This window comes from Arachis duranensis, chromosome 9 (assembly GCF_000817695.3).
Source record: "Arachis duranensis cultivar V14167 chromosome 9, aradu.V14167.gnm2.J7QH, whole genome shotgun sequence".
NCBI lineage: Eukaryota > Viridiplantae > Streptophyta > Magnoliopsida > Fabales > Fabaceae > Arachis > Arachis duranensis.
This window is the reverse complement of record NC_029780.3, coordinates 6,183,710-6,209,664: the sequence shown is the minus strand read 5'-3', so window position 1 is coordinate 6,209,664 and position 25,955 is coordinate 6,183,710. Positions and strand designations below refer to the sequence as shown.

Below are 25,955 nucleotides of genomic sequence, written 5' to 3'. Positions count from 1 at the left end.
CAGATGATTAGCCATGCTGTGACAGAGCATAGGAACGTTTTCACTGAGATGATGGGAGGTAGCCACTGACAACGGTGAAACCCTTGCATAAGCTTGCCATGGAAAGGAGTAAGAAGGATTGGATGAAGACAGTAGGAAAGCAGAGAGACGGAAGGGAAGGCATCTTCATGCGCTTATCTGAAGTTCCTACCAATGAATTACATAAGTATCTCTATCTTTACCTTTTTGTTATTTTCGTTCATCACCATTACTATTTGAGTTTGGCTGACTAAGATTTACAAGATGATCGTAGCTTGCTTCAATACTAACAATCTCCGTGGGATCGACCCTTACTCGCGTAAGGTTTATTACTTGGACGACCCAGTGCACTTGCTGGTTAGTTGTGCGAAGTTGTGTAATGCCATGGTATTGAACACCAAGTTCTTGGGGTTCATGACCGGGGATTATGAGAGTTGTGAAAAAGTATTGTTCACAACTTCGCGCACCAATGACCCTCTTTCTATTTGAGTTCTTGTATAACTTGGAAAAGCTCTATACTTGAACAATAACTTGAAAACATATTCTCCTAAATTCTAATTATCTGGATTTAACGGGATACGTGACATATAATCATTTTATTCTTTGGGTAATTAGAGTTTTTGTGGCATACAAACTGTAATTTGATCATGTACCCTTTAATTGGAATTAATTGACCAAGGAATTGGCAGTTAATGAATTTTAAAGGAGACTAGGAAGGTCTAAGGAATTAGGGTCTAGTCACATATAGTTTGCCATAAATTAAATCCTACATAATTAAAATAGTTAGTAAGAAAAAGTTAATCCGGAAAAATAGATAACTCTGAAGCCTTAACTGTTTATCCATATTTTATTCCCAATTTATTTAATTGTCTATACTTTTGATATTTTGAATTCAAACTTAAACCTTTTATACATCTCAAAACCAATTTCTGCTTGCCTAACTAAGGCAATCAATCAATTATTGTTGCTTGATCCATCAATCCTCGTGGGATCGACCCTTACTCACGTAAGGTATTACTTGGTACGACCTGGTGCACTTGCCGGTTAGTAAGTGTGGGTTAAAAATACCGCACCACATACCGACTTACTGGAGTTTCGGGGCGGGAGCTAACACCTTTACCAAAATAACATATAAAGGGTTTTCTCCTGAGTACAAGAGGGTTGCCAACGTATTGTTGGCTGCTTTTAGGAAGAATCTCGTTGATTCCTATCTCCTCATGGGTGATCGGGACATGGCTAGGAATTATATATGTAAGTAGCCGTATGGCGATTTACCCGTGTTTACAATTGTCCTTTTTGTTGTTTCGGTTTGATGACTAACAGGCTCTTGTGTTTTGTTGCAGTGTCAATGTCTGCCAAGGTAACAAGACTTGATGCTTTGTTCAACACCTTCTTAGTTGATGGCAGTGATGATGACTCCACTACTCCTGCCCAGGAGGTGCCAGCTGACGATGTCATTGAGCCTGAGCTCCTATCCCAACCTACTCAGGGGGAGGGGCCTGGAACCAGCACCACTTCGGGTCCTCAGCAGGAGGCAGGGGCTGGTTCGGGTCCCCGACCAGAGGGAGATCTGGGGGACGAGGAGGAGGGTGACGATTCAAGGAAAAGAAAATCACCTTCTAGTACTGAAATTGAAGTGTTGGTTGAGAATCCTAAGAAGAGGAGGCCGTCTTCCAGTCCGGAGGGGGATCTCATCGTTATGGAGAAGAACTTTGATACCGGAAAATTTATCAATTCCCAGCTGCTTCCCGGTACTGAGGAATTCTTTTACGGTGGGGACCTTGCTTCACAAGCAAGGTGGATGTACCGAACTTTGCATCGAGGAGCAGCTATAGCGAGGAAGGTGGAATCTGCCTTGGCGGAAACACGGTATTTGGGAACGAAACTTGAATTTTCTGTCAAGGCCAATGCCAAGTACATAGATGAAGTGAAGTTGCTTCGGGAACAACTTGCTGCTGCCGAGGAGAGGGCCAAGGCAGCCGAGGAGAAGGTAAAGGTTGCTGAGGAGGAAGTCAAAACTGCTAAGTAAAAGGTCAAGACTGCTAACGCCTCCGTGGCGCGTCTTATCGAGCGAGAGCTCACCCTGGAAAGTCAACTTAATACTGCTCAGGGTCGGGTGTTCACGCTGGAGAAGGAGCGTGATGAGGCCCTCTCGTCGGCCAAGGCGGCCCAGGGTGAAGCTGCTGAAGCAGGGCAAGAGTACCATCTTGATGACTGAGGAGGCCTTCAAGGCTCAAGTGAAGCTACTGGCTCCCAATTTCGATACCTCGGCTGTTGGCATTTTCAAAACTATAAGGGATGGCAAGATTGTTGACATGCCGACGAAGTAACTTTTAGCTTTGTATACTATAAACTTTTGTGGATTTAGAACTTTCGTAGTTTTAACAAATATGCTTGCCGTTTGGTCGGCATATACCGAACTACTTCTCTTCTAGCTTTGTTGGTAATCCTTTTATTTTGTATCATCTTTATCGTTCTGTTGGTAGTCGGCTATTTGTTTATATTTACTTACCGTTTTGCTGGTAATTGGTGAAGCCGGACCGTGGCTTTTATTGTTTTAGTAACCACGCACGATGACATTCTTTACTTTGGTGGTTTCCGGGGTGATCAGTCCCGGCATTACCGTTTCGTTGTTTAACCGGCGTAGCCATTCAATTAGCGATGCTCAACGTAAAAAGGAAACGACAAATAGTAGATGAATAATATAGGTAAATGGTTCTAAGACAAGGTAATAGTAAATATATGACAAAGGCAAATAAGTCAACAGAAAATAACACAGGTCTTACTAAACTGTTTACAACGGCAGGTCATCTGCTCGGTTGGCACTTCTTGCTTACTATGAATAGAATCTCCTTAAGTTGCCCGCATTCCAGGTCCTCGAAACTTCCTTGTCGTCCAACTGCTCTAACTTGTAGGCGCCATTGCCGAGGACCTCCTTCACCTTGTATGGGCCTTCCCAGTTTGCCGCTAACCTTCCTTCACCAGAGTCGGTAGCCCTATGTCGTTGCGCCGCAAGATCAGGTCGCTCCGTTCAAATTCTCTCTTGAGTACCTTGGCATTGTAACGTAGGGCCATTCTTTGCTTTAACGACATTTCTGATAGATGGGTCGTCTCCCTGGCCTCGTCTATCAAATCCTTTTCTACGGCTTCCTCAACTCCTCCTAGGAGCATCCGTGGGCTAGGCTCGCTGATCTCCACGGGTATTATTGCCTCTACTCCATACGTGAGTCGGAAGGGGGTCTCCCTGGTAGATGACTGCTACGTCGTGCGATAGGACCAGAGGACTGAGGCTAACTCGTCCGCCCATGCCCCCATTTCTGGTCAAGTCTCTTCTTGAGGCCTTGCAGGATAACCTTATTCGCAGCCTCAACTTGACCGTTGGTTTGGGGATGCTCTACTGACGAGAACTTTTGCTTTATGCCCAGGCCGGCAAGGAACTCTCCGAATTTTTTATCAGCGAACTGGGTCCCGTTATCCAAGATAACGACTTCCGGGATTCCAAACCTGGCTATCATCTATCTCCACATGAACTTCCGACAGTTTGCCGAGGATATACTAGCTAACGGCTCGGCTTCTATCCACTTGGTATAATAATCGATCGCCACTATTAAGTACTTGACCTTCCCTGGCCCGATCAGAAAGGGTCCTAACAGGTCGATTCCCCATTGCGAGAAAGGTCGGGAAACCGTTAGTAGGCTTAGCTCGGCCACTGGTGCTTTGTGGAAGTTGGCGTTCTCTTGGCATCTTTTGTACCTTCTATCGAATTCTTTAGAATCTGCCATTATAGGGGGCCAGTAATAACTAGCTCTGACAAGCTTTCTGGCTAGGGCCTTTCCTCCAATGTGGTGGCCGCAGCATCCCTCGTGGACTTCTCTAAGGACGTAGTCTATTTGGTCAGGATGCAGACGCTTCAACAGAGGTTGGTTAAGCCCCTTCTTAAACAATTGGCCTTGTATGATTGTATACTTGGCCGCTTCTCGCCTTATTGTCTTTGCCGCCTTCTCGTCGCTGGGGAGTTTGGCATTTTCCAAGAAATCGATGATTGGGCTCATCCAGGAAGGATCTACCTGGGTCAGATGCAACGACACTGTCGGTTCCTTTATCAAACCCTGAATGAGAGATCAGTTCCCCGTCCCTGGTTTTGTGCTCACCATCTTTGATAGGAGGTCTGCCCGTGCGTTCCTCTCTCTCGGTACGTGCTGAACTATGACCTCCTCAAATTGCTTACTCCATTCCCTGACTTTCTCCAGATATTTCTGTAATAGTGAATCTCTGGCTTGGTAGCTCCCATTGATCTGCGAGGTCACGACCTGTGAGTCGCTACATATTTCCAGTCTGGTAGCTCCAACCTCTCTTGATAGAGCTAGGCCGCCCAGTAAGACCTCGTATTCTTCTTGATTGTTCGATACCGGGAATTTGAACTTGACTGACTGCTCGTATACAACTACACTTGGGTTCTCTAAGATAATTCCTGCTCCTCCGAATGTTTGGTTGGATGCTCCGTCCACATGGAGCTTCCACCATGTGCTCGGAGTCCCGGCAGGGTCCCCTATGACCTCTACCAGGAAGTCAGCCATGGCTTGAGCCTTGATCGCATGCCTGGGTTTATACTGCAAGTCATATTGGGAGATTTGAACAGCCCAAGTCATCATTCTACCCGCCAGATCAGGTTTCTGGAGTACTTGGCAGATTGCCTGATCCGTCCTGACGATTACTTAGTGCCCTTGAAAGTACTGCCGCAGCCTGCGGGACGAGGTCAGGAGCGCATATGCCACCTTCTCTAGCTAGCTGTACCTTAGCTCTGCTCCTTGTAGTGCCTTACTCACAAAATATATTGGTTGTTGGATCTTCCCTTTTTCTCGCACCAAGACCACCGCCAATGCCTCATCGGTTACTGCCAAGTACAAGTACAGTGCTTCTCCATTCTTAGGCTTCCCTAGGACGGGTGGTGCCGAGATTATTTCTTTGAAGTGCTTGAAAGCCTTCTCGCATGCCGGGGTCCACGCGAACGCTATCCCCTTTTTCATCAAGTTAAAGAAGGGTAGCGCTTTGGCCGCCGACACACCGAGGAAGCGGGACAGCGCGGTGAGTCTGCCCGCCAACCTTTGGACATCTTTCACGCATCCCGGGCTCTTCATTTGTAGGATTGCTTTGCACTTTTCCGAGTTGGCTTCCACTCCTCTCTGGGTTATCATGAACCCCAAGAATTTCCCGGCTTCGACGATAAAGGCACACTTGAGTGGATTGAGCCTCATGTCGTGTTGTCGAAGAGAGGAGAAGACGTTCTCTAGGTCACTGATGAGGTCCTCAGCCTTGGTGGCCTTGACCAGGATGTCGTCTTCGTACACCTCTACCGTCCCACCGATGAGGTCTTTGAATATCTTATTCATCAGCCTTTGGTACGTAGCCCATGCATTCTTCAGTCCGAACGGCATCACCTTGTAGCAGTATGTCCCTCCTGGCATTATAAACACCATTTTCTCCTTATTTGGCCGGTGCATCAGTATCTGATTGTACCCGGAATAGGCATCCATGAAACTCAGATATCGGTACCTGCTGCCGCGTCAACAAGGGCATCAATGTTGGGAAGGGAGAAAGAATCATTGGGACATGCTTTGTTGAGATCGAAATAATCCACGCGCATTCTCCATTTTCCACTGGGATTTTTAACTAGGACTACGTTCGACAGCCAAGTCGAGTAGTCGAGTTCCCGGATGAAGCCCGCTTCTAGTAGATTGGCCATTTTCCTGGCCAACTCTTCTGCCCTTTCTTGGGACATTTTCCTCCTCCTTTGAGCCACCGGCTTTGCTTCTGCTCTTATGGCTAGTTGGTGTGACATGAACTGGGGGTCTATACCCGGCATGTCGGCCAGAGTCCAGGCAAACAAGTCGCCGTTAGCTCTGATCATCTCCATCAGGGGTTCTTTCAAGTTGTGAGGTAGGTTTCTATTTACAAAGGTGAACTTTTCATCCAAATCGCCGACCCTGAACTTTTCGAGGTCCCTTTCAGGTTCTGGCCTGGGCTTGTCATCAACCCTGGCATCTAGGTCGGCGAGGAAGACACCAGATGCTTCCTTAGATTTCTTCCTTAGAGAAAGGCTGGCATTGTCGCATGGGACCGCCGTTTCCAAATCTCCCCTGACGGTCCCCACTGATCCGTCATCAGCAACAAACTTCATTAGTAGTAGTTTGGTGCAAATAACTGCTCTAAACTCGTTAATGGTCTTCCTCCCCAAGATGAGGTTGTAGGCCGTAGAGTCTCTTAAGACAACGAACTCCACCATTAGCGACCTCTTCCCTCGACCTCCGCCAATGGAGACCGGGAGGGAAACTACTCCATCAGGCTTGATGAAGTTATCACCCAGGCCGACAACGCCGTGTTGGTGGCCCCTCAAGTCGGCATCCCGTAGGCCTAAAGCATCAAATACATTACGGAACATGATGTTGGAATCGGCTCCCGTGTCTACCAGGATCCGTTTTACCAGGGCGGTTGAGGGTTCTCTGTCGCATCGTCAAACCATTGGTCTTCGGGGCCGAATGATATCGACGGTACCCTCTGGGAGGGCAGCGTGGAGCCAGAAGACATAGCTAAGACCTTGGCGTCCTTCTTGCTAGCCGATTTCGATCTAGGGGGAACGTCTCTCCCGATCATTACATTTACAACAGTGAGGCCACGTTCATTATCCTCCTCAGGCTCTCGTCTTTGTCTCACGGCGCAGTTTTTGTCCTTGCTGGACCGGTCGTGGTCCCGCCTCCTCGGTTCCCTTATAAGGTGGGAGAAATCGGCCAGCTTCGCCTCCCAAATGGCCTGCTCCAGGGTGTCTTTAAGGTCGAATAAGTCTTGGGTCTTGTGGCCATAGCCCTTGTGGTAATCGCAACAGAGGTTTTTCTTTCCTCTCGTCCTATCCTTGAGTTGTCGGGGCTGCGACAAGATGCCCTTGTCTGTAATCTGCTGGTAGACTTCAACGATTGGAGCTGTCAGGGGGGTATAGTTGGTAAACTTTCCTACCCGGGGAAACGACTTGAAGGTTTTAGCTGATCCTCCGTCTTTGGAGTGCTCCTTTGACCTTTCCCCGCCACTGAGCGGGCGAGCATTGGAGGAAGCGGGCTGTCGCTTATTGGCTGCCACGACCTGGCTGACTTCTTCATCATTGATATATTCCCTAGCCACGTTCTGAATTTCTTGCATTGTCCAAACGGGTTTGGTGGTAAGGTGTTTCCTGAAATCCTCATTCAATAACCCGTTGGTCAAGCATAGGCTGGCTACCGAATCGGTTAAGCCGTCGATCTCTAAGCACTCGTCATTGAATCTATCCAGGTATTTCCGGGTCGGCTCGCCGATTTTTTGTGTTACTCCCAGCAGATTGATCGGGTGCTTCGTTTTGGAGATACGTGTAGTGAACTGAGCCAAGAAAGCGCAACTGATGTCGGCAAAGGAGGTTATGGAGCCTTGAGGGAGGGCATTGAACCAACGAATTGCCGGCCTAGCTACGGTTACAGGGAAAGCGCGACACCTTACTTCATCGCCCACCCCTTCCAGGTTCATCCTGGCCTCAAAGGTCGTTAGGTGCTCCTGGGGGTCTTGGGTCCCATCATACTTCATGTTCGTTGGCTTATCGAAGTGCTTCGGTAGCCAGACTTCCAAGATCGAGCGGTGGAAAGGAGTTGCTCCTATGACCACCGGTTGTCGTCTTTTCCTCGTTTTTTCTCTACTGTCTTCCCTGTGTGGTCGGCTTCTCCTTGACCTCTCTCTGTTGTCTTCTTACTGTGGTCGGGTTTTCCTTGGTCTTTCTCTGCTGCCTTCTCGGTCTTCTTCTACAGCTTCTCTCATCAGTGATCGGGAGTAAATCACAGGATCTCGTCGTCTCCTTGGAATTTCCCTACTTTCCTGGCTCTCAGACTCTGTCCGGGGGCTTGGAGTGCGCCTGGAGTGACTTCTTTGGAGGCTTCTTTCTCTCCTTTGAGGAGATCATGAACGCTTTTGACTAGGAGTCGGTTGATGGCGTTCTCTGCTGGCCACTTCCTGTTCTAGGTTTTGCACTCTGTGGCGCAGTTCTTGTATTATTCTTACGCTATCACTGCCCGTTCCTCCAAAGGGTTGTCTCTCGGGTTGTCGCGAGGGGGGGGATCTGGTGCGCTCGCGAGTAGGAGCGCCTGTGGCTACCCTACCACTTCTGGGGTCCATTCCCTCCCCGCAGGGCTCGCCTCCGTCGTCCGCCCCTACTATGCCCAAAATAAAGTCCATGTCCCCACAGACGGCGCCAATGTACGATTAGTCGATTACCGGACGGTTCAGGGATGCTTGTCGGGTGAAAAGGTGGGGCCTGGTATCGGTTTGGGTCTGGGGCACGAGTAGAGAGAGTAGCCAACTTCCCAAGCTCTTTGTGAGTTGAGGGAGGTGCCACCTGCAATGACACTCCAACCTCAAGTCAGAAGGTGTGCAGGTGGTATGAGAATAGGGGATATAGTGACGTACCTCTGGAGAGGGGTAGGGCCCTCCTCTTATATACCCTGTCAGTAGGGCGGGTCCCACAGGGGAAGGCCACCTTCCAGGAAACTTCGTGCCCCACAGCTATTATGCAGCTGGCTAAAGGGGCGTGTGTTCGGGTCGCAGAACCGGACGGGTTGTGGACGCCCTTCCGATTGCGCGGATCGGGTTGTTTGTGGGTTGGGTCGGCTGCTGTGCCAGCTGGGCTGGGCCGCAACATTATCAATATAAAATATATGTTAAAATATAAATACACATTAAAAGTAAAATAAATCACACATATATTTATACATAAATACATTAGTAGTTAATTTTAGTGATTGATTTTAGTGTACAAATAATATTTTTGTATAATTATATACTATATGTATGAACAATTTCTTTTGCAAGAATATGAATAATACTATGTGAACAAATATGAAAAAAAATTAACTCTTAGTTGTATAATAATTGTACAAAAAGATTATTTATATTGCATTATTGATAATAAAAACTAAAAAGAAAAGAAAAGTAAGAATAAGTCAAAAGTGGCAATACTATATATTATACAATAAATGAGTTTAGTGATCTCATCTGTTGTATCATCATAGTGACCTCATCTCTTAGTTGTATCATTCAAAGAATATTTTTTAGTTTAGACATGAAGCAACAAAATGAGTTTCTTTTATATATGAGACAAAAAAATATTTAAAAAAATTAGTCTAAAGTCATTATAGATTTTATGTATAAAATTATAAATATTAAATTAAATGTGATAACTTTAATTATTAAATTAAATAATTATTAAAAGAAGCCTGCAATATGCAAACGGTAAGCAACAAAGTTTATATCATATTCCATGTCATTTTCTTTTAAATTATTTATTCTTAAGGATGGAATAGGATGCAAAGTTAAGGAGGCGAAGTAAAAAAATTAACAAGCTAAATCAAATGCAAAATGACCCATCCTTTCCAATATACAAAATTTTTAAGTAAAATGACAAATAAGTCTTTGAAGATTTATACTTTAAATAAATTAATTTCTGAAAAAAAATATTAATAAAGACTTCTATCATAATAGATAAGGACAATTATTAGTCCTTATAATTGGGATAGAAAATTTTAATTTGAATTTCAGTTGTTTATACTCTTATCTTAGAAAATTTTATTAGTCTTTTTTTTTTAAGAATTAATTTGTCCAAAAATATAAACTTTCAGAAGACTTATTTGTCAATTTATGCTTAATGGATTAAAGTTTAGGATACCGCTAGGGAGACAATGGATTATTTGTACAATGTGTACAATGGCTATTAAGTTATGAAACGAACATCTCCTATACTATTTAGAATAACCATCCGAGTACAAGGGATAATAAACATCTTCTCGAAAAATTAGTTTAATTTTTGAGTTCACCAAGGATCGAACTCTTGACCTTTCGGATCAAGCACTTTAATACCATGTCATGATACCACTCATCCCAAAAGCTTTAGCTGACAGAAAAATGTAACACTAATAATTATATCTCTAATACTCTATAAACCTCCATTGTACACATTGTATAAATATTTCATTGGCTCCTCATACTTTCCCTAAAGTTTAACATAGCGCTCAAATATTATTTCATCCAATAAGAAGATATACGTGATTTCAGGCTTCAACCAAAGTAGGAGGAACTGCTTAAGCACTATATATTCAATTCTTTATATATTGCAAGTAATTAAAACCTTATATATTAATATCAAAAAGGCAACTATAATCCATAAATAATGGTAAAATATTTTTGTTATAATCCCTGCCTGGATATATGGAAATCTAGAATCAGATGCAAATAATTAAAGTTAAGGATCCAAAGTAAAAAAAACTAATTAAAAACCTGAATAAGATATACAAATAAACCATGCCTAATCCTTGTCCAATGTGTATATATATACACTATTATAGCATAAGGAGGATCACTAAGGTCTAAGACATTACATAATTGAATTGAATTAAGGCCTCCATAATATATCATACACACCAAATTAAAGAAGCAACATGAGTTCTAATAATTATTCCAGCAACAATAGTGGAAAGCAAAACACCAAAGGTGCGGTAAATTCAAGTGGATTCACATTTGGAAAAGGGAACAACTCCATGTTCTGCAACTGTGTTAAGCTGCCAGGTGGTGCTCTTTGTGGTGTTTTATGCCTTTGGCAACAAGTTTCTGGTTGCTTTAAGTCATGTTTGGCCATTGTTAAGATTCCAAGCTGCTTTACCTGTTGCCCCTGCCCTTGTTGTTGTTGTTTTGCTAAGTCATAATAATCATCTCATATGAAATACTTAGCATCATCTTGTTATATTTAAATATTTGTCGTTAGTTAACTTGTCTTATATGTTATATGGTTCATGTTAGAATCTTTCTTACTAGCTAGTTTGTGTCAAAATTTTATGGTATCATCATAAAATTTACTATTGATTAGTGAGATGGTGAATTCTACAATTGACTATTATTACGATAAATATAATAGATATATAATTTTAACAATATATAAAAATATTATTGAATAGTAAAAAATATAATTTTAATTATATTTTTATGTATTGTCAAAATTTTAGAATTATCTTATGTTTTTATAGCCACTAAAATGATAGTCATGATAGTATTCACTTTAGTTAGTAAGATAGATTCTATTAGAGCTATACATATATTAAAAAAAAATCTAAGTATTTACATGAGATGATTTTACTCTGATATTTAAACAAAAAAAGAAGAAAAAACTCCTGTGTTATGTTGCCCCGGTTTGGAAAGAACTCCTTCTCTTTGAAGTGTAATAATTAATTAATTATCGTTATACTCTTCTCTTATTTTATCTCTGCATTGTGGTCTCATTGTTACTAGTATTGTGTTTTATACTTTTATAAAAGTTCTCCTGTATCTGAATACTAATAATAATTGTAGTAGTTCTAATTCTACTGGTATTAAAGAGCTTGCATGTTAATTGTCACTTGAGCTTTATATTTGTCTACTTGTAGGCATATAAGGTTCAAACCATTTTCCCGTACAAATACAAATAAATAAATAAGAGAGTAGTTTTATATGAAAGTTTCAAAAAAAAGGATCTTTAAATCTTATATCAGTATCCAAGATTAGAACATATATAACGTAGCGTTTGGGAGAGAGACAAAGGCTGAGAGATAGAGACTGAGAGACAAGAATTAAAATAAGTCTCAGTATTATATTTGGTATAAAATATTATTCAAAATAAAATACAGAGACTAAAATAAATGAAATGACCAAATTATCCCTACTAATTAAAAGAAAAAAACAAAAATAAAACCCAAATCCAATCCTTCAGACAACCATTTCCCCTTCCTCCTTTCTCAATCCCTAATCTCACGTCATTTCACCCAATTTCGCCGCGTCAATCTCTTGCTTGGCGTCGACTTCGCCGTCGACGAGGAAGCCTTGCCACCGTTTCATCAATTCCTTCGCTTTTACGGTTCTCTCCATCTGTCTCTCTCTTTCTCTCTTGCTCTCTCTCACTTTCTTCTGTTAGTTGCAGGAGCAATTTGGTTGCTATTCATGCTGGAAACAGGGGCTATCCTCCGAATAAGGTATGTAAGCTGATGATTATGATAATTTTGATACCAAATTTCTGATGTTTCCTTGTCTTTGCAAAAGGGTAAAAATTTCAACAAAGGGCATCTGTAAAAATTTGAACAGAACTGTTCTTATTATAGAGATGATTATTTTGAGCATGATAGAATTACATATATACTTGTAAGCAATCACTGGTTTCTCTGACTACTGCGTCAAGTTTTGAACTAAGTATGACCCTTCCTTTTCCAGGTTGTCTGTACTGAAGGACCCGACAAAGTCAGAGAATTAATTGCCATAGGCGCTTCATTTGATCATGGAGAAGATGGTAACTTGCATCTAGTGAGGGAAGGGGGTCATTCACATTGTCGAATTGTTCATGCTGCTGATATGACTGGAAAAGAAATTGAAAGGGCTCTGCTAAAGTCAGTTGTTAATTCTAATATTTTTGTGTTTGAACACCATGTTTGTTTTCTCTGATATTATTTTATTTTTATACTAATGGTTTTGTACTGTATCCCTTGCTGGTACCTCGCTCCAAGCATGCTGGTATTTGTCAAACATTTGAAGTTTTAAATTCATGGGCTCCATTCACTTGAAATTGTTGCTGTTCAAATTTTACTAGGTACATTTTGAATGTCTCAGTGCGTTCTCTAACTAAAGATATATAATATGCCACTGGTGTTGTAGGATGGATCTGATATCACTTGTGTTGGTATTGACACTCTGAATACTGAAACATTAGAGGTGGGGAAAGTGATTTTGTGCAATTGCTTGAGAAAGATGTTATTGCTATTGTTGAATATATTTCTGAATTTTCATCTTTTTAGTTTTTAGGTGGTAAGATTCCTTTCAAATGTGACTTTGCTTGCATCTGGTGGAGCTGGACATATTTATCCCAAAACTACAAATCCTCTGGTAGACCTCTTTTCTATTAATAAGATAGTTTTATCTTGAAAACTAAAGTTTACAAATAAACTACTAATTATTGTTATTTACTCATTTGCAACATCTTATTAATTTATTCTGATGATACACTATAAATTTAGAAATAGCATGATTAAAATATAAACAAAATTAATAAGGTCTAGTTTAAGCTGAAATTGTTGATTGATTAAGTGGTTTTCTTTGTCCTTGTAAGTGTTAATTGATGGCAGTGAAGTGATCCATCTTATTCTGGTTGCACACTTAATATGTTGACTTGCTTATAGTGCATGACCTGCATTTTATGGTCTTATTTCTTTTAATTTAACTTGTTTATCTTTTTGTTATCGAAGGTGGCTACCGGAGATGGAATTGCCATGGCACACCGAGCTCAAGCTGTGATTTCAAACATGGAGTAAGTAGATGAAGGCAAAAGGATACATAACTTATGCATCACAAAATCTCTTGAAGGCAAAAGGAACTACATATTAAGTTATAGTGTTGGGTTTTAAATTGTAGCATGAGTATTTATGTGTAATTTGTTTGTATTTGTAAACATGTTGTAAAAGCATGTATATGAATGAATTAGATTGACTGATTTGTTGACATTAAATTCTTGAAATTAGATTGGCTGTTTTGGGAAATTCTTGTATTCTTTACCTAATTCCAAACAAAACAACTGCAAAATCTGATCCAACTAAAAAGTTATATTATCATAATATCATACAAAGCATTTAATATAGATGGGAATAACAACTTGCTAATAACATAGATGGAAGGACACTGAATTTAGCATATTGAACTCATTAATGTAAATTCACGAAGCATTAGTTTGAATATTCAGTATGTAACATTACCTTAAAAATTTATGAAGCAATAATTTGAAAAGTCAGAATCTAATAATAACTTGTGAATTAGGACATTTTACCTAATAATTTATTGAATTCATAAAAATAACTAAATCATCTTAATAAGTTAATGAATTCATAAAAATAACTACATAAAAATAATTAAATCATCCTAAATTCATAAAAATAACTAAATCATCCTAACTAGTTATTGAATTCATAAAAATAACTAAATCATCCTAACTATGTTCAACAAGAATTGTTAACTAGAACCACTTATTCTAATTGAGAATGGATCGCACATAACCACTCTTCTAAGAATCCTTCAAACCCCAGAAAACCTTCTCCATCTGTGCATTATTAGCAAACTTCACTGCAACCTGCACAACCTCATCGTTATCGAATCCAAGCTGTTCAAGCTTCTCACTGACCATGAACTTCTCATTCACCCCAGATATAGCATCAGCAAGAACTTGGGCATTCCTTCCTTGTTCAGCAGTCGAAAATTGCACCTGTTCAACCATCCTCTCTAGAATATCATTTTGCTTCCGCTTCTTTCCCGAATGCCTTCTGCTAGCTGCACAAGCATCAGAGTGTGAACCTGCTCCTTGTCCTTCATGAAAACTTACATTTGCTGACATTCCAAAATCGTCCAAACTTGGACAATGATTTTCCTCCTCCTCTTGAACTTGCTCCTGTGCGTCAAAACCACTGACTGCACCTGCACCCGTGGCTCGATCCTTTCCGAATATACCCTTTAATCGGTGGAACAAAGGGAATGGCTTACCAGGAGTATAAAATTTGGTTGGGAGTGCCTGTGATGAAACTTACAAAAGTTAGTATACATATTCTAAAGTCACTAATAAAATAATTTCAAGTAAGTTTGTTAACAACCTTCATCCACGCATCAAGAACGTCTCTACTGTCAACATCTACGCACTGTTTTTCAGAATTCAACCCAAATCCACTGCATGCCAGCATCTCAGAGGCATATTGATACTTCTCCTTCAGTCGCTTATGCTTATTCTTGCAATGCTTGGCAGTTACCGTACAAGTTGGGAATGCTTCCAACATCTTCAGGACTAATTTTTCAAAAATTCCTGGTCTAAATTGTCCACAATCAGCTTTCAAACCATCAACAACACACTCCTCCATGAAACCAACAAATGCTTCAGTTTCTTCATCAGTCCACATGCGTTTGTCCATTGTCATCTAAGAAGAAATGTAACATGCAATAAGTTGTACAATCCATTAAAATCAAACATCACCTATGATAATAGAAATCTAACAATGCAATAATTAATCATACTAATAATTATGAATATTACAAACAAGGCTTACAATAACCATTTAAAAATTTCAATGACAAAAAATCCAACAAAACAATGGAATGTCTTTCGCACACAAATTTAGCTATTACATCACAAGTTTCATGCCAAATTAAACCTGGAGATTCAAGTTGGGCCTATAATCTATCCTACTCCGTACGACTAGTTCGCCACTCTTCGTACATCTCAATTGCAATGTTGTCACGCCATTGTGTCCACTCATTCGTATTTTCAACCACATCGATCAACTCATCTGGTGCTTCCTCTTCGACGGGTAGAAATTCATCTAAGAAGCTAGTTTGCTCTTCCGGATCCATATCCATGTTCTTCCGAATAAAATTTTGCAACAGACAACAAGCAATTATGATCTGATTTTGTGTTTTTATAGGGTAAAAGCTAGGACTTCTTAAAATTGACCATCTCTTCTTAAGTAATCTAAAGCATCGCTGTATGACATTCCTAGCAGAAGAATGCTTTCTATTAAAATACTCCTGATAGTTGCGAGGTGCACGTGTTCCTTGAGCCCACTCTCTAACATGATAGCGAGTGCCTCTATATGGTGCTAGGAACCCAGGACCATTTGTGTAACCCGCATCCACTAAATAGTAATTACCTATAAATATTACATACAAACAAAATAAGCTCTACAACTGTGCAGTCAAGCTTAATATCAAAATCTAACTTATGACTTATAAATTAGATATTACCATGAGGTATCTTGAGACTATTACCACGAGTGATTGCATCTCGAAGTATTCTTGAATCAGATGCCGATCCCTCCCATCCACTAAGTACATAAACAAAGCTCATATCTCGGTTACACACTCCTAGGACATTAGTACATATTTTACCCTTCCTTGTTCTATATCTTGACTTATCAGACTCGGGGACTGTCACCTCTATATAAGTGCCATCTAATGCTCCCAAGCAACCCTATAATTCACAAAAAATTACAACTTTTAGATAGACAATCCTTTCAGACTTAAAACAAATTATATACATAATCCATTTAGGTTTACCTTAAACTTTCTCCATGTTAGGTCTATGCAATCCTCTTCAACCAGTGAGGCCTTGGCGAATAACAAGTTTTGTATACGTATAATAGCCTTTAAAACCTTATTAAAATACTTACTAACGATTTCCCCAGTCTCTGTCTCAGTACCTCAAAACAAACGCTACCTAAGAGATGTATAGATTCTTTCTTTCTCCTTACTCATCTCCTTATTTTTATGAATAAATTCTTAAATCAGTCCTTATTTAGTAATTGTTCCAATAATTCAATTTAATTCCATTTTATTTCAAACATCTGATTCCTGAAGAAGCTTGAAATAGCTAACCCATCTTCGTGGATGAAAAGAAAAATCATAAGCAAGAATATAACTCGATTCAATTTATCTAATTTTCAAAAAATTACTTTTGCACTCGTTGCATAAATCCGACGACTCAGCGAAAGAATGATGAGTGAACAGTTTCCTTTGTATCCTAAACTTACAGGGGAAAAAATGTGAATAGAAAGTCCTATTTTTTTCAATGTCTCTAAATACATTTTAAGATTTTCAATCTGCAACTATTTTAACAGGAATTTCAGGACTCAAAAATATAATTCACAACAATGCCTTCATAAATAATAATTTAGGATAGCAGGTTAGATATCCAAGGCATCCATATCTGGCACCCGGCTGGGAGCTTTATTTTTGTCCTTTGGATTATCCACAATAGCTGCCTCCGTTGTTGTCAGTAGCAATGAGACACTGCAATTAAAAAAAATTAATTTAAGTATGATATTAATTCCTGAAAATTTTCATACTGCCTTGCTTAAATAAGTGCGGATTTCAGTTTCTGAGTATTAAAGAACAAGTTAATTAACAATAAACCACTGCTAATAAGATCAAATGTTTTGATTTAAGCATCCCTCGTCTGCACAACATTAAAAATATTGTTGTTGGCGCAACAAGTCAATTCAACATTTACATGATCAAAAATTTGTAATTATTTAAATTATTACCAGCTCATGACAATTCCATTGTCCAACTCCCAATATATGAATAAATTGAATTGCATCTAGGTAAAAATAACTGCAATGCGATCATATGATTTTACCTGGCAGCATCTACCAAAGCTGTTCTAACAACTTTAACAGGATCTATGATTCCAGCCTTTATCATATCAACATAGGCACCTGCTTTAGCAAAATAAGCATCATCATAAGCAACAAATAAAGCATTACGAATAACTCATGTATAAAATGTATTACTAGAGAATAATAATTCATAACTTCTTATAAAAATGTCTAGTACACAAGACACAAATGGTGTAAACTAAAAACCAGCGATAAAAGTTGTAGTCTGTAAATATATATATGTAAACTGGTTACAAACCTTTGGAAGCATCAAAACCCAAATTATGATTGTCTTGTTCTAACAATTTGCTCTGAACCAAAGTGCCATCGAAACCAGCATTTGAAGCTATTGTAAGGGTAGGTGCCTATGACAAAATATGCACTATGAGGAAAGATGTTGGATTAAAAATCACAAAGCAAGTAAGAAGTAAAATAGACAGAAACGTCTTTTGTGTACAGAAGAAAAATAGTAAAGTAGGGTGCAAGAACCTTAAGTGCATTCTGAATAATCTGTACTCCTCTTTTCTCATCCTCGTTCTTTGTTTCGAGGTTCTCCAACACTTTTGTAGCATATAAGAGAGCAACTCCACCACCTGAATAAAACAAGATGATCAATAATACATGTCAAAGGTAGAGGCTGATTTGCTGGATCACTGTATACTTTCCACCTAGTTAGAAAAAAAATAGCCTGAGTACCTGGAACAATTCCCTCCTCGACTGCTGCTTTAGTGGCATTTAGGGCATCTGTCACCCGATCTTTCCTTTCCCCAACTTCTGCCTCACTAGCGCCTCCAACCTGGAGATATTATTTGATGCCATTTCAAGAAACTTGTACAAAAACTATCACAAACTAAATATTTTCGGGAGGTGAGATACAAACCTTGAAGACAGCTACACCACCGGATAGTTTTGATAGGCGTTCTTGTGCTTTTTCTTTATCGAACGTGGCAGAACTCTTGTTCATTGCTGTCCTAAGCTATAAAACAATATCCATGTACTAAATCATAAGTTACATAAAAGGCAATATAACATGAGTAGTGGTAATTGGTAAACATTCTGATTATTATAAAAAGATTGTTAACTATTTTAATTGAAATGGTAGTGTTCATATCACTTTTAAATGTCTATGCAACAAACATCACTCAATGCACACAGTTGCACAATAAAAAAATTTGCAGAAGGAACAAAATACTAGAGGGAATGAATATGATCACTCTGATTTTGATATTTATAACAAAATAATTCACACGACAAAATGCTAAGCTCATGTCACATTGCATTATTCGGGGAATAGAGTTATGGCAGCAAATAGAAGATACTTGGTGCAAGTATTGAATTAAGCCTAAGCTAAGATCCGATTAATTCCTTTCATATTGATCAAATGGTTCTGCAAGAAATAGATATAAAATCACTAAGCTAAATGACTTTGAACAAAATACCAGAATGAAACACTTCCAAAAATTCGAAAAAAAAAAATACCTCCTCACATCTCTCTTCAATGAGTTTCTTATCCCCACCTCCATGTAGAATGATAGTGTCATCAATGGAGATAGTAACCTGTTGTGGATTCATTTGGTTACATAAAATAGTATGAAGAACCGAAAAACTTGTATGTTCATTTGAGTGCACACCTTTTTGGCAGTACCAAGCATTTCTGGTAGGACTTTGTCAAGAGTAAAACCACGCTCTTCTGTGATGACCTGTTTCCAAACCCATCATAATCATTTTCCCAGTAAATGACAAGCAGTTTCTAAAAATGACGCACCCTAACAAGAACCAATAAGCAGTATCTAAGAAATAAAGAAGCGGAGGAGATAATCACCTCTCCTCCAGTAAGAATTGCAAGATCATCTAGATTTGCTTTTCTGTTATCACCGAAACCAGGAGCTTTTATAGCACAAACCTAAAATGCAAGAAACATGAAATGAAGTAAGTGGAAAAAAAGTAAAACAAAATCAAGTTCCAAGCTGTTGCCAATATAAAGGGCAAATACATGGATGACTATACGATATTCAACATCTAACGTAAGTTAACATAACAGAAAATCAGAAATCAGAGAGCAACACAAGAAAGCAGACTCAGGTCACCAACATAGAACATAAATGACTCTAAAATTAGAGGGAAATGAAACACAGAAACAGAATATATAATCAAGAGGAAAGCCTGTAATCACCTTAAGCCCAGCATGATGCTTGTTTAGTATGAGCATAGCCAATGCATCACTCTCAACATCTTCTGCTACAACCAAGAGCGGTCTTTTTTTCTGATTAACATTAAACAACAATCAAAACAATGAGAAGAATCAAACTGCAAATGGAAACAAGCACATTGTCAATATTAGCTTGCAAACCTCAACTGACAGTTCCAATATTTTCAATAATGAATTCATGTCTGAAATTTTCTTGTCATGGATGAGGATAAGGGGGTGATCCAATTCCTACAAAATCAAAGTTGTTATTATTAATATCACAAATAAAACCAAAAATAGATAAAACTACCCAAATTGATGAAGCTTTTAATTAACTTGATGTACATCACAAATATCTGAATAAACCAAGTTCATAACATTGATTCCACTGCTTAACATGAAGCTATGAACTTATACAATGGAAAATGAAAATAGGGTTCAAAGCAATAAGCTGGAAACTTGCATCTTTGCCACATAATCATAATAATCACGAATAAGGTCATCTTTATAGAAACATTATTTCGCAGAAGATAATCCAAAACATAATAATAATTATAAATGAAACACCATCTAAGCATACCAACATCAGATGCTTATGAAAGGCAAATATACTTGAACATAATATGTCAGTTCAACTTTTCAGAATCTTTGATATAGTCATATAGATGCTAGTGACAAAAGAAGTATTATACACTTACACATTTCTGGGTTTTCTGATCAGTAATAAAATAGGGAGATATATAGCCTCTGCCCAACTTCATTCCTTCAACAACTTCCAACTCATTGTCCAAAGTGTTTCCATCCTGAAAGCTCTGAAAGTTAGCTAACCTGGACTTGAGCATTGTAAACAAGTTCACAGAAAAGCACAAAACATTCACGTACAGCAACGGTAATAACTCCTTCCTTTCCAACTTTTTCCATTGCCTTTGCAATCAATTCACCAATGTCTCTCTCTCCATTTGCAGATATAGTCCCAACCTGCAGGTTATATAAGTGAAATAAATGGGCAACAAACATAGTTCAATAGATAATAGATAATTGTCAGATAAATATATTGTAAAACTTCCCACTGTCAATAGTATTCAGTGTTTACGCTCTTAAAATCAATGATAGAAGGGCATTAGGGAAGTAAACCGAAAGTATACTTCATATTTTTTTTAAACAAAAATCCATTCAGAAAGAGAAATTTTTTCTGAAAGACGCTTGTACCTGGGTTATCTCTTCAGGTGTGCTTATCATTACTGCCCTGCTTTTCAAATCAGTAATTACAGCATCAACTGCCTTATTTATTCCATTGCGCAAATCCATGACATTTACACCAGCTGCAATCGATTTGCAACCTTCTATCAGTATTGCCTGAGTTAACACAGTCGCACAAGTTGTACCTGGAATCACAGAAGAAACGTAGACTTGTTAGATAAATAGATCTAAGTTATGAACAACATGGAAAAATAGCTTAAAATTTTTTGATACTTGAACAATCATGGAAAATACCTTCTTACATTTATTTTAAAAATAAATAAATAACTTGATTGCCTCATGATTGAAAACAATTCCTTCTGAGTTCAAAATCGCTTCAGCTAGAATTCATACTAAAGCAATATCATCAAAGAAAACACAAATCCTTAATGAAAAGTAAAATCACCATCTCCAGCAGCAGCGTTGGTAGCCTTGGCAACCTGCTTAACAAGATCAGCACCAATGTTCTTAGCCTTATCCTGAAATTTGATACTCTTAGCTACTGTCACACCATCCTTTGTGATCCTTGGGTTCCCATAACTTTTCTCAATAATCACATTACGACCCTAATTCAACCAACCAAAAAACAACAAACATTGAAAAAAATAACTAAATAAAGTAAATTTGCACACTAATCATGTCAATTTCATTTATTCAATCCCAAATAAACTCAAGAATACCTTAGGTCCCATCGTAACCTTGACAGCATCAGCAACCTCAGTGACACCCTGAAGAATTGCAGCACGAGCTCCGACGCCAAAGTTGATGTCTTTGCTCGCATAGTTTCTACTTGAAATAACCCTGCAGCGTATCTGTTCCAGCAACACATAAATAAAAATGAAGATTGCAATTCGTAGAAGTGGAAGAAACAAGAGTGGAAAAGGAGAGTGTAATTGTTCATACAACGTTCTTTGAGGTTGAGGAAGTGATGGAGGAGGCTAGCTTGGAAGCTAATCGATACATTGAAACAAAAATTGGGAATCAGAAATGAAAGAATGAATGAAATGAATGAATGGAACTCAGAAATGATGGAGACAGCTGAGAGTAGTAGGGCTTTACAGAGGGTTTAAGCTTCACTATTTTTTATTTTTTTTTATTCTTTGGTTATTAGTTATTACTATTATTATTTTTTCTGCGGATTCTCGAATGTTCTTTCATTTTTTTTTCTTTTGGATTTCCTGTTTAGGAGAAGCGAAAGCCCAAACTTTAAAAGACAATCGGCGAACCGTAATGGGCCTCAACTATCACTTATTTTTATTAGTAAATTATATAAGAAATATAACCAAATTGGTTGGTCTCTTAGTTCACTAGTCCCCGGATCCCGCTAGGGAGACAATGGCTTATTTGTACAATATGTACAATGGGCTATGAGTTACAAAATGAACATCCCTCATATTATTCAGAATAACTATCCGAGTGTACTAGGGATAATAAACAAGCTTAAACTGATTTTCGGGTTAATACTATGTTATGATACCACTCATCCCAAAAACTTCAGTTGATAGAAAAAGATAACACTAATAGTTATATCTCTAATACTCCGTAAACTTTCATTGTATACATTGTACAAATATTCCATTAGCTCCTCATACTTTTCCAAACATAAATATGGTTAAAGATAATAGACGAATTAGTCCTTGATCTGTCGAGTTGGAGAATCCTCTGAGTAACAAAAAATAAAATATGGTTAAAGATATTCAAATTATTTTTATAGAATAAAAGTGACATATTTAAAACAATATTTTTATATAATGTACTAACAAATACGCTTTTTATTTTTGATACAGAGGATGGAATTGAGTAATACAACACTATGAAAAAGAGGGATGCTTTCCATATATGTGGTGTCAGTAGTGTTTTAGTAGAAATTGAAAGGTCCGTTTTGAGTTCAGAAAAAATAAAAAAAATAAAAACTCTAATCGGAGGGTCTGTTTTAATTTAAAACAAAAAAAGAAAACAAAACTAATCGGACGGTCCGACTTGTGATTTCGAAAATAAAAAATTTTTAATGTTGAAATCGGATCGTCCGATTTTTATTTTAACAAATAAAAAAAATAAAAAATATAAATGGGACCTTCTGATTTGGGATTTATTTTTTTTCAAGTGAATCGGACCCTTCGATTTATAATTTATTTTTTTCATCAAACAAATCGGATCATCCGATTTGAATAAAACACCATATAAAAAAAACACATAATCTTTCAATAACAATGTATTACACATATATTTAATCAATATAAAAAAAAATTAGCCTAACAAATATATATGATATTTATCATCATTTTTATTTTTCAAAAAATTTATAGTTTTATTAAAATGAATTTCTTATTCAATAATTTGAAATTCTAATTATCGTAACAGTGAAAACTGAAAAGTAACCATAGTATCTATGTAAAAATTCTTTTAGCAAAGTATAATTAAAAAAAATCGATTGATAAAAAACAAATTCAAAAGTAGAAAATTGATTTATTTCTCTTTATTTTAAATACTTCAAAAAGTAATAATGTTTCACTATTAGTAAAGTTTCACCAGGGGTCTAGGATGACACTTGCCCATACCCCATAGATTGCAGAACCTTTGTGGGACATTTTTCGGTGGCTGTCGATTATTAGAGCAGCAGCACCACCATGTGTGGTTTGGGATGAATTCATTATTATTTATTATTATTTGGGATGAATTATGTCTTCATTTTGTCGATATGATTTTGTTTTTGTTGTTAAGTGTTGTTAAGTCAATCTTCTGGGGATCGGTTTCCGCACATTTAATTTGTAAGTTGATGAACAAAATTTCTGCTATATTACTATAAATTTTAGTTATAGATATTAGAATATCTATCCTTTGCTTGTGAAATTGTGAAATCTTTGTTTGTTCTCAAAGAGATCAGATCGATCGTGTGCACGTGATAATCATTCACATTCATAGATTCGACAAATTCTTACACACAAACCTTCATATCAATCACAAGAAACTGCAATAACATAACAGTACTTCCCGGTGGAGCTACATGTCGTTCCTTTTCCTCATCACATGAATCTCCATATATCAAATCCAATGTGCAAGATTTCTTCAAGTTTTTCCCTGTTCAAATATACCGTTTCCGCAATAAAGAAAATTAAATTTACTAGCCCAGTAAGTCACATCAATAATTCAATTATCACTTATTATTAATCAATTAAGAGTAATTACTTTTTTTTTTAATCAAAATAGAAAAATTCGAACCTATAATCTTTTAGTGAGTATGAAAAAATTATGTCATATGAGTTATAACTCATTAGCTAAAAGTAATTACTTTTAAAATCAAATACTTTAGTCTCTTAAATTTTTAAAATATACACAAAATAATTCTTAATGTTAAATTGTTTTTAAAGAGTTTAGAAAATCTTAAAATAATTTTTTTTAAATATTCAAAAATAAAAACAATAATTTCAATTAAATTAACAGAATTATTTTGTGTATTATAAACTTTGAATAACTGGCAAATAAATTATAATTCAAATGACATAGTTCTTTATATTCACTTAAGAAATTGCGGATTCGAGTCTTCATATCTTTGATTTTTTTTTTAAAAAAAAACTTTGAATAACTGACATTAAAAACTTAAAAAACGACTAATTTTGGGGTAATTATTCATCGATTAATTAAAAGATTACCTCAAGTCCTCTACTACTTCTTCTCCTTCAAGCATCAAGGAAGGTTCTAGCAAACTTTGCTTAAACTTCTTTGTTGGAGGAATTGATGATTCTTCTTGCTCATCATCATCAGATTCAGAACCTTCTTCTTCATAAGATTCTTCGATGCTTCTCTTGGATTTGCGCCCTCTTGGTCCTTCTTCTTCCTCCACATTTTGATATATCCAGCGAATGCCACACTCTTGTATCACTGCATCCAATTTATTCACCACCCCAGCAAAGAATTCAAGTGTAAGATTTGCATTATTGCAAGTAGACGTGGATCCCTTCTCATCATTGATGTCTTTTCCTTTTCTCCCTCTAATTGGCTCCATTATCTTCTTACAACATTTCTCGTCATACCATAAAAACGCATGATCTGAAGTAATATTGAGATGATGGTAGAATTGATCCCAGTGCCATTGTAACAAGGAGAAGCTTTCTGTATGAACCTTTTCACCCCAACTTGTTTCCAAGGAACATTCACACCCAAAGCCTAGGAGGTCACCTACATTGTACCATATGTGTTCTTCTATGCAACTCCATTGTTCTTCAGAAACAACAATGAACAAAAGGAAACCAACTAAGTTGGAATCTCGAGGCACTTCAACACTCAACTTATAAGTAGCTTCTTCAGTAGAGTGGACATCAAACAAGTCATGAATATTACTGCCTCTAACTGGCAACCAATAACAAATCTCACCAAAATATGTATAACAATCAAAGAATCTTTCTTCTTCTTGGTTTTCAAATTCTGTTCCTGATGATGATGGTGTTATCACAAGTTCTGTCCTTACAATAACATCTTTCAAAATGATACCATAGGAGTCTTCATCCAAATTATTGCAGTTCAGGAACAAAAATGTAGCCTCATCTTTCCTGGTTGGTTCGCTTATTGTACTCAACACTGTCTTCAGAAGCTTGCAATTCCAGACCCTAAGGCGTTTCAAGGAAGGTGGAAGCATTGGCAAAAGTTCCAGCATATCACATTGAAAAATGTTAAGAACTTCAAGGCGTGGAAGGCACTTAAGGCTTTGGGGCAAGGTTCTGACATTAATACAACGATATAGGTTTAAGTGCGCTAATGATGATAACAAAGAGAAGCTTTCTGGGATTTCAGTTAAGCTACAACAATTATCAAACACTACACGTACTACAGATTGAAAGACAGGGCTAGGTAGTACTTTATGTAAGGTGATTGCAGTGTCATATTTATGTTGAACAGGGTCAGAAAGCGAGATTTGAAAGGCAAAGTTTGTAGGAAGATCCATAAGGCTCTCACTAATTGGAAAGGAGAAGTGTTGAAGATCCTTAAGATGAAATATTGATGATGGTAGTTTCTTCAAAGCAGTTGACCTGAGATGCAGATGAATTCCGGAATGATGACCAATCATTGGGACTGAGAATTCTTGGAGATTAGGGCAATTATAAGCAACAATTGATTGAAGAGATGGTGAACAATATTCAGTTGATAGGGTTGTGAGTGCGTTGCATTCATATACATGTAAACTTTCAAGCTTTGGAAGAGAGAAAACAGAAGGGTGAACATGAGTCAAGCTTGCACACCCAGTGAGCCGTACT

At 37.9% G+C, this 25,955-nt stretch overlaps 4 protein-coding genes and 2 long non-coding RNA genes across 11 annotated transcripts; 1 reads left to right on the top strand and 5 right to left on the bottom strand.

Moving 5' to 3' along the window:
• Positions 1–3,533: 3,533 nt before the first annotated feature.
• Positions 3,534–4,667, bottom strand: LOC107464305 (uncharacterized). The gene is made up of 2 exons (XM_016083235.1): positions 4,170–4,667; positions 3,534–4,085 (listed from the first exon to the last, which is right to left on the bottom strand). The coding sequence occupies exons 1-2, from the start codon at positions 4,665–4,667 to the stop codon at positions 3,534–3,536; spliced, it is 1,050 nt and encodes a 349-aa protein (XP_015938721.1).
• A 1,828-nt stretch (positions 4,668–6,495) lies between these two features.
• LOC107464304 (uncharacterized) lies at positions 6,496–7,620 on the bottom strand. Its single transcript, XM_016083234.1, has one exon. It carries the CDS (start codon positions 7,618–7,620, stop codon positions 6,496–6,498), a length of 1,125 nt encoding a protein of 374 aa, XP_015938720.1.
• Positions 7,621–11,823: 4,203 nt separating this feature from the next.
• LOC107464467 (uncharacterized) lies at positions 11,824–13,628 on the top strand. 5 transcript variants are annotated; one of them, XR_001587111.3, is made up of 5 exons: positions 11,824–12,077; positions 12,313–12,485; positions 12,751–12,807; positions 12,898–12,978; positions 13,338–13,628. It is a non-coding gene; the product is annotated as an uncharacterized LOC107464467 (long non-coding RNA). The 5 variants fall into 5 exon arrangements; XR_008002762.1 differs by having other exon boundaries at positions 12,891–12,978; XR_008002765.1 differs by having other exon boundaries at positions 12,313–12,685.
• A 2,039-nt stretch (positions 13,629–15,667) lies between these two features.
• LOC107464302 (uncharacterized) lies at positions 15,668–16,196 on the bottom strand. Its single transcript, XR_008002404.1, has 3 exons — positions 16,180–16,196; positions 15,868–16,093; positions 15,668–15,773 (listed from the first exon to the last, which is right to left on the bottom strand). It is a non-coding gene; the product is annotated as an uncharacterized LOC107464302 (long non-coding RNA).
• A 367-nt stretch (positions 16,197–16,563) lies between these two features.
• LOC107464466 (chaperonin CPN60-like 2, mitochondrial) lies at positions 16,564–21,771 on the bottom strand. Of its 2 annotated transcripts, none has more exons than XM_021130347.2 (17): positions 21,610–21,771; positions 21,387–21,518; positions 21,113–21,272; positions 20,677–20,852; positions 20,350–20,445; positions 20,166–20,270; positions 19,630–19,716; positions 19,453–19,542; positions 19,102–19,182; positions 18,911–18,979; positions 18,759–18,836; positions 18,160–18,255; positions 17,976–18,075; positions 17,769–17,872; positions 17,539–17,644; positions 17,261–17,339; positions 16,564–16,911 (listed from the first exon to the last, which is right to left on the bottom strand). In XM_021130347.2, the coding sequence occupies exons 1-17, from the start codon at positions 21,667–21,669 to the stop codon at positions 16,806–16,808; spliced, it is 1,725 nt and encodes a 574-aa protein (XP_020986006.1). In that variant the 5' UTR covers positions 21,670–21,771; the 3' UTR covers positions 16,564–16,805. The 2 variants fall into 2 exon arrangements, with proteins under 2 accessions (XP_020986006.1, XP_020986008.1); XM_021130349.2 differs by having other exon boundaries at positions 21,434–21,518; positions 21,610–21,756.
• A 1,928-nt stretch (positions 21,772–23,699) lies between these two features.
• Positions 23,700–25,949, bottom strand: LOC127741665 (probable disease resistance protein At4g19530). The gene is made up of 2 exons (XM_052254693.1): positions 24,357–25,949; positions 23,700–23,784 (listed from the first exon to the last, which is right to left on the bottom strand). Exons 1-2 carry the CDS (start codon positions 25,766–25,768, stop codon positions 23,730–23,732), a joined length of 1,467 nt encoding a protein of 488 aa, XP_052110653.1. The 5' UTR covers positions 25,769–25,949; the 3' UTR covers positions 23,700–23,729.
• Between the last annotated feature and the right edge of the window lie 6 nt (positions 25,950–25,955).

Bases quoted from the DNA above. Each gene is read 5' to 3' on its own strand.
- LOC107464305 (XM_016083235.1), bottom strand. From the start codon at position 4,667: ATGACTTGGGCTGTTCAAATCTCCCAATATGACTTGCAGTATAAACCC. The intron at 4,086-4,169 runs GTGAGCACAAAA...CATCTGACCCAG, and splicing joins CAGACCTCCTATCAAAGATG to GTAGATCCTTCCTGGATGAG.
- LOC107464304 (XM_016083234.1), bottom strand. From the start codon at position 7,620: ATGAAGTATGATGGGACCCAAGACCCCCAGGAGCACCTAACGACCTTT.
- LOC107464466 (XM_021130347.2), bottom strand. From the start codon at position 21,669: ATGTATCGATTAGCTTCCAAGCTAGCCTCCTCCATCACTTCCTCAACC. The intron at 21,519-21,609 runs GTATGAACAATT...TTGCTGGAACAG, and splicing joins CCTCAACCTCAAAGAACGTT to ATACGCTGCAGGGTTATTTC. The intron at 16,912-17,260 runs GTAAAATCATAT...TTTTAATTGCAG, and splicing joins GCTTTGGTAGATGCTGCCAG to TGTCTCATTGCTACTGACAA.
- LOC127741665 (XM_052254693.1), bottom strand. From the start codon at position 25,768: ATGATTGGTCATCATTCCGGAATTCATCTGCATCTCAGGTCAACTGCT. The intron at 23,785-24,356 runs GTAATCTTTTAA...ATATTTGAACAG, and splicing joins GAAGTAGTAGAGGACTTGAG to GGAAAAACTTGAAGAAATCT.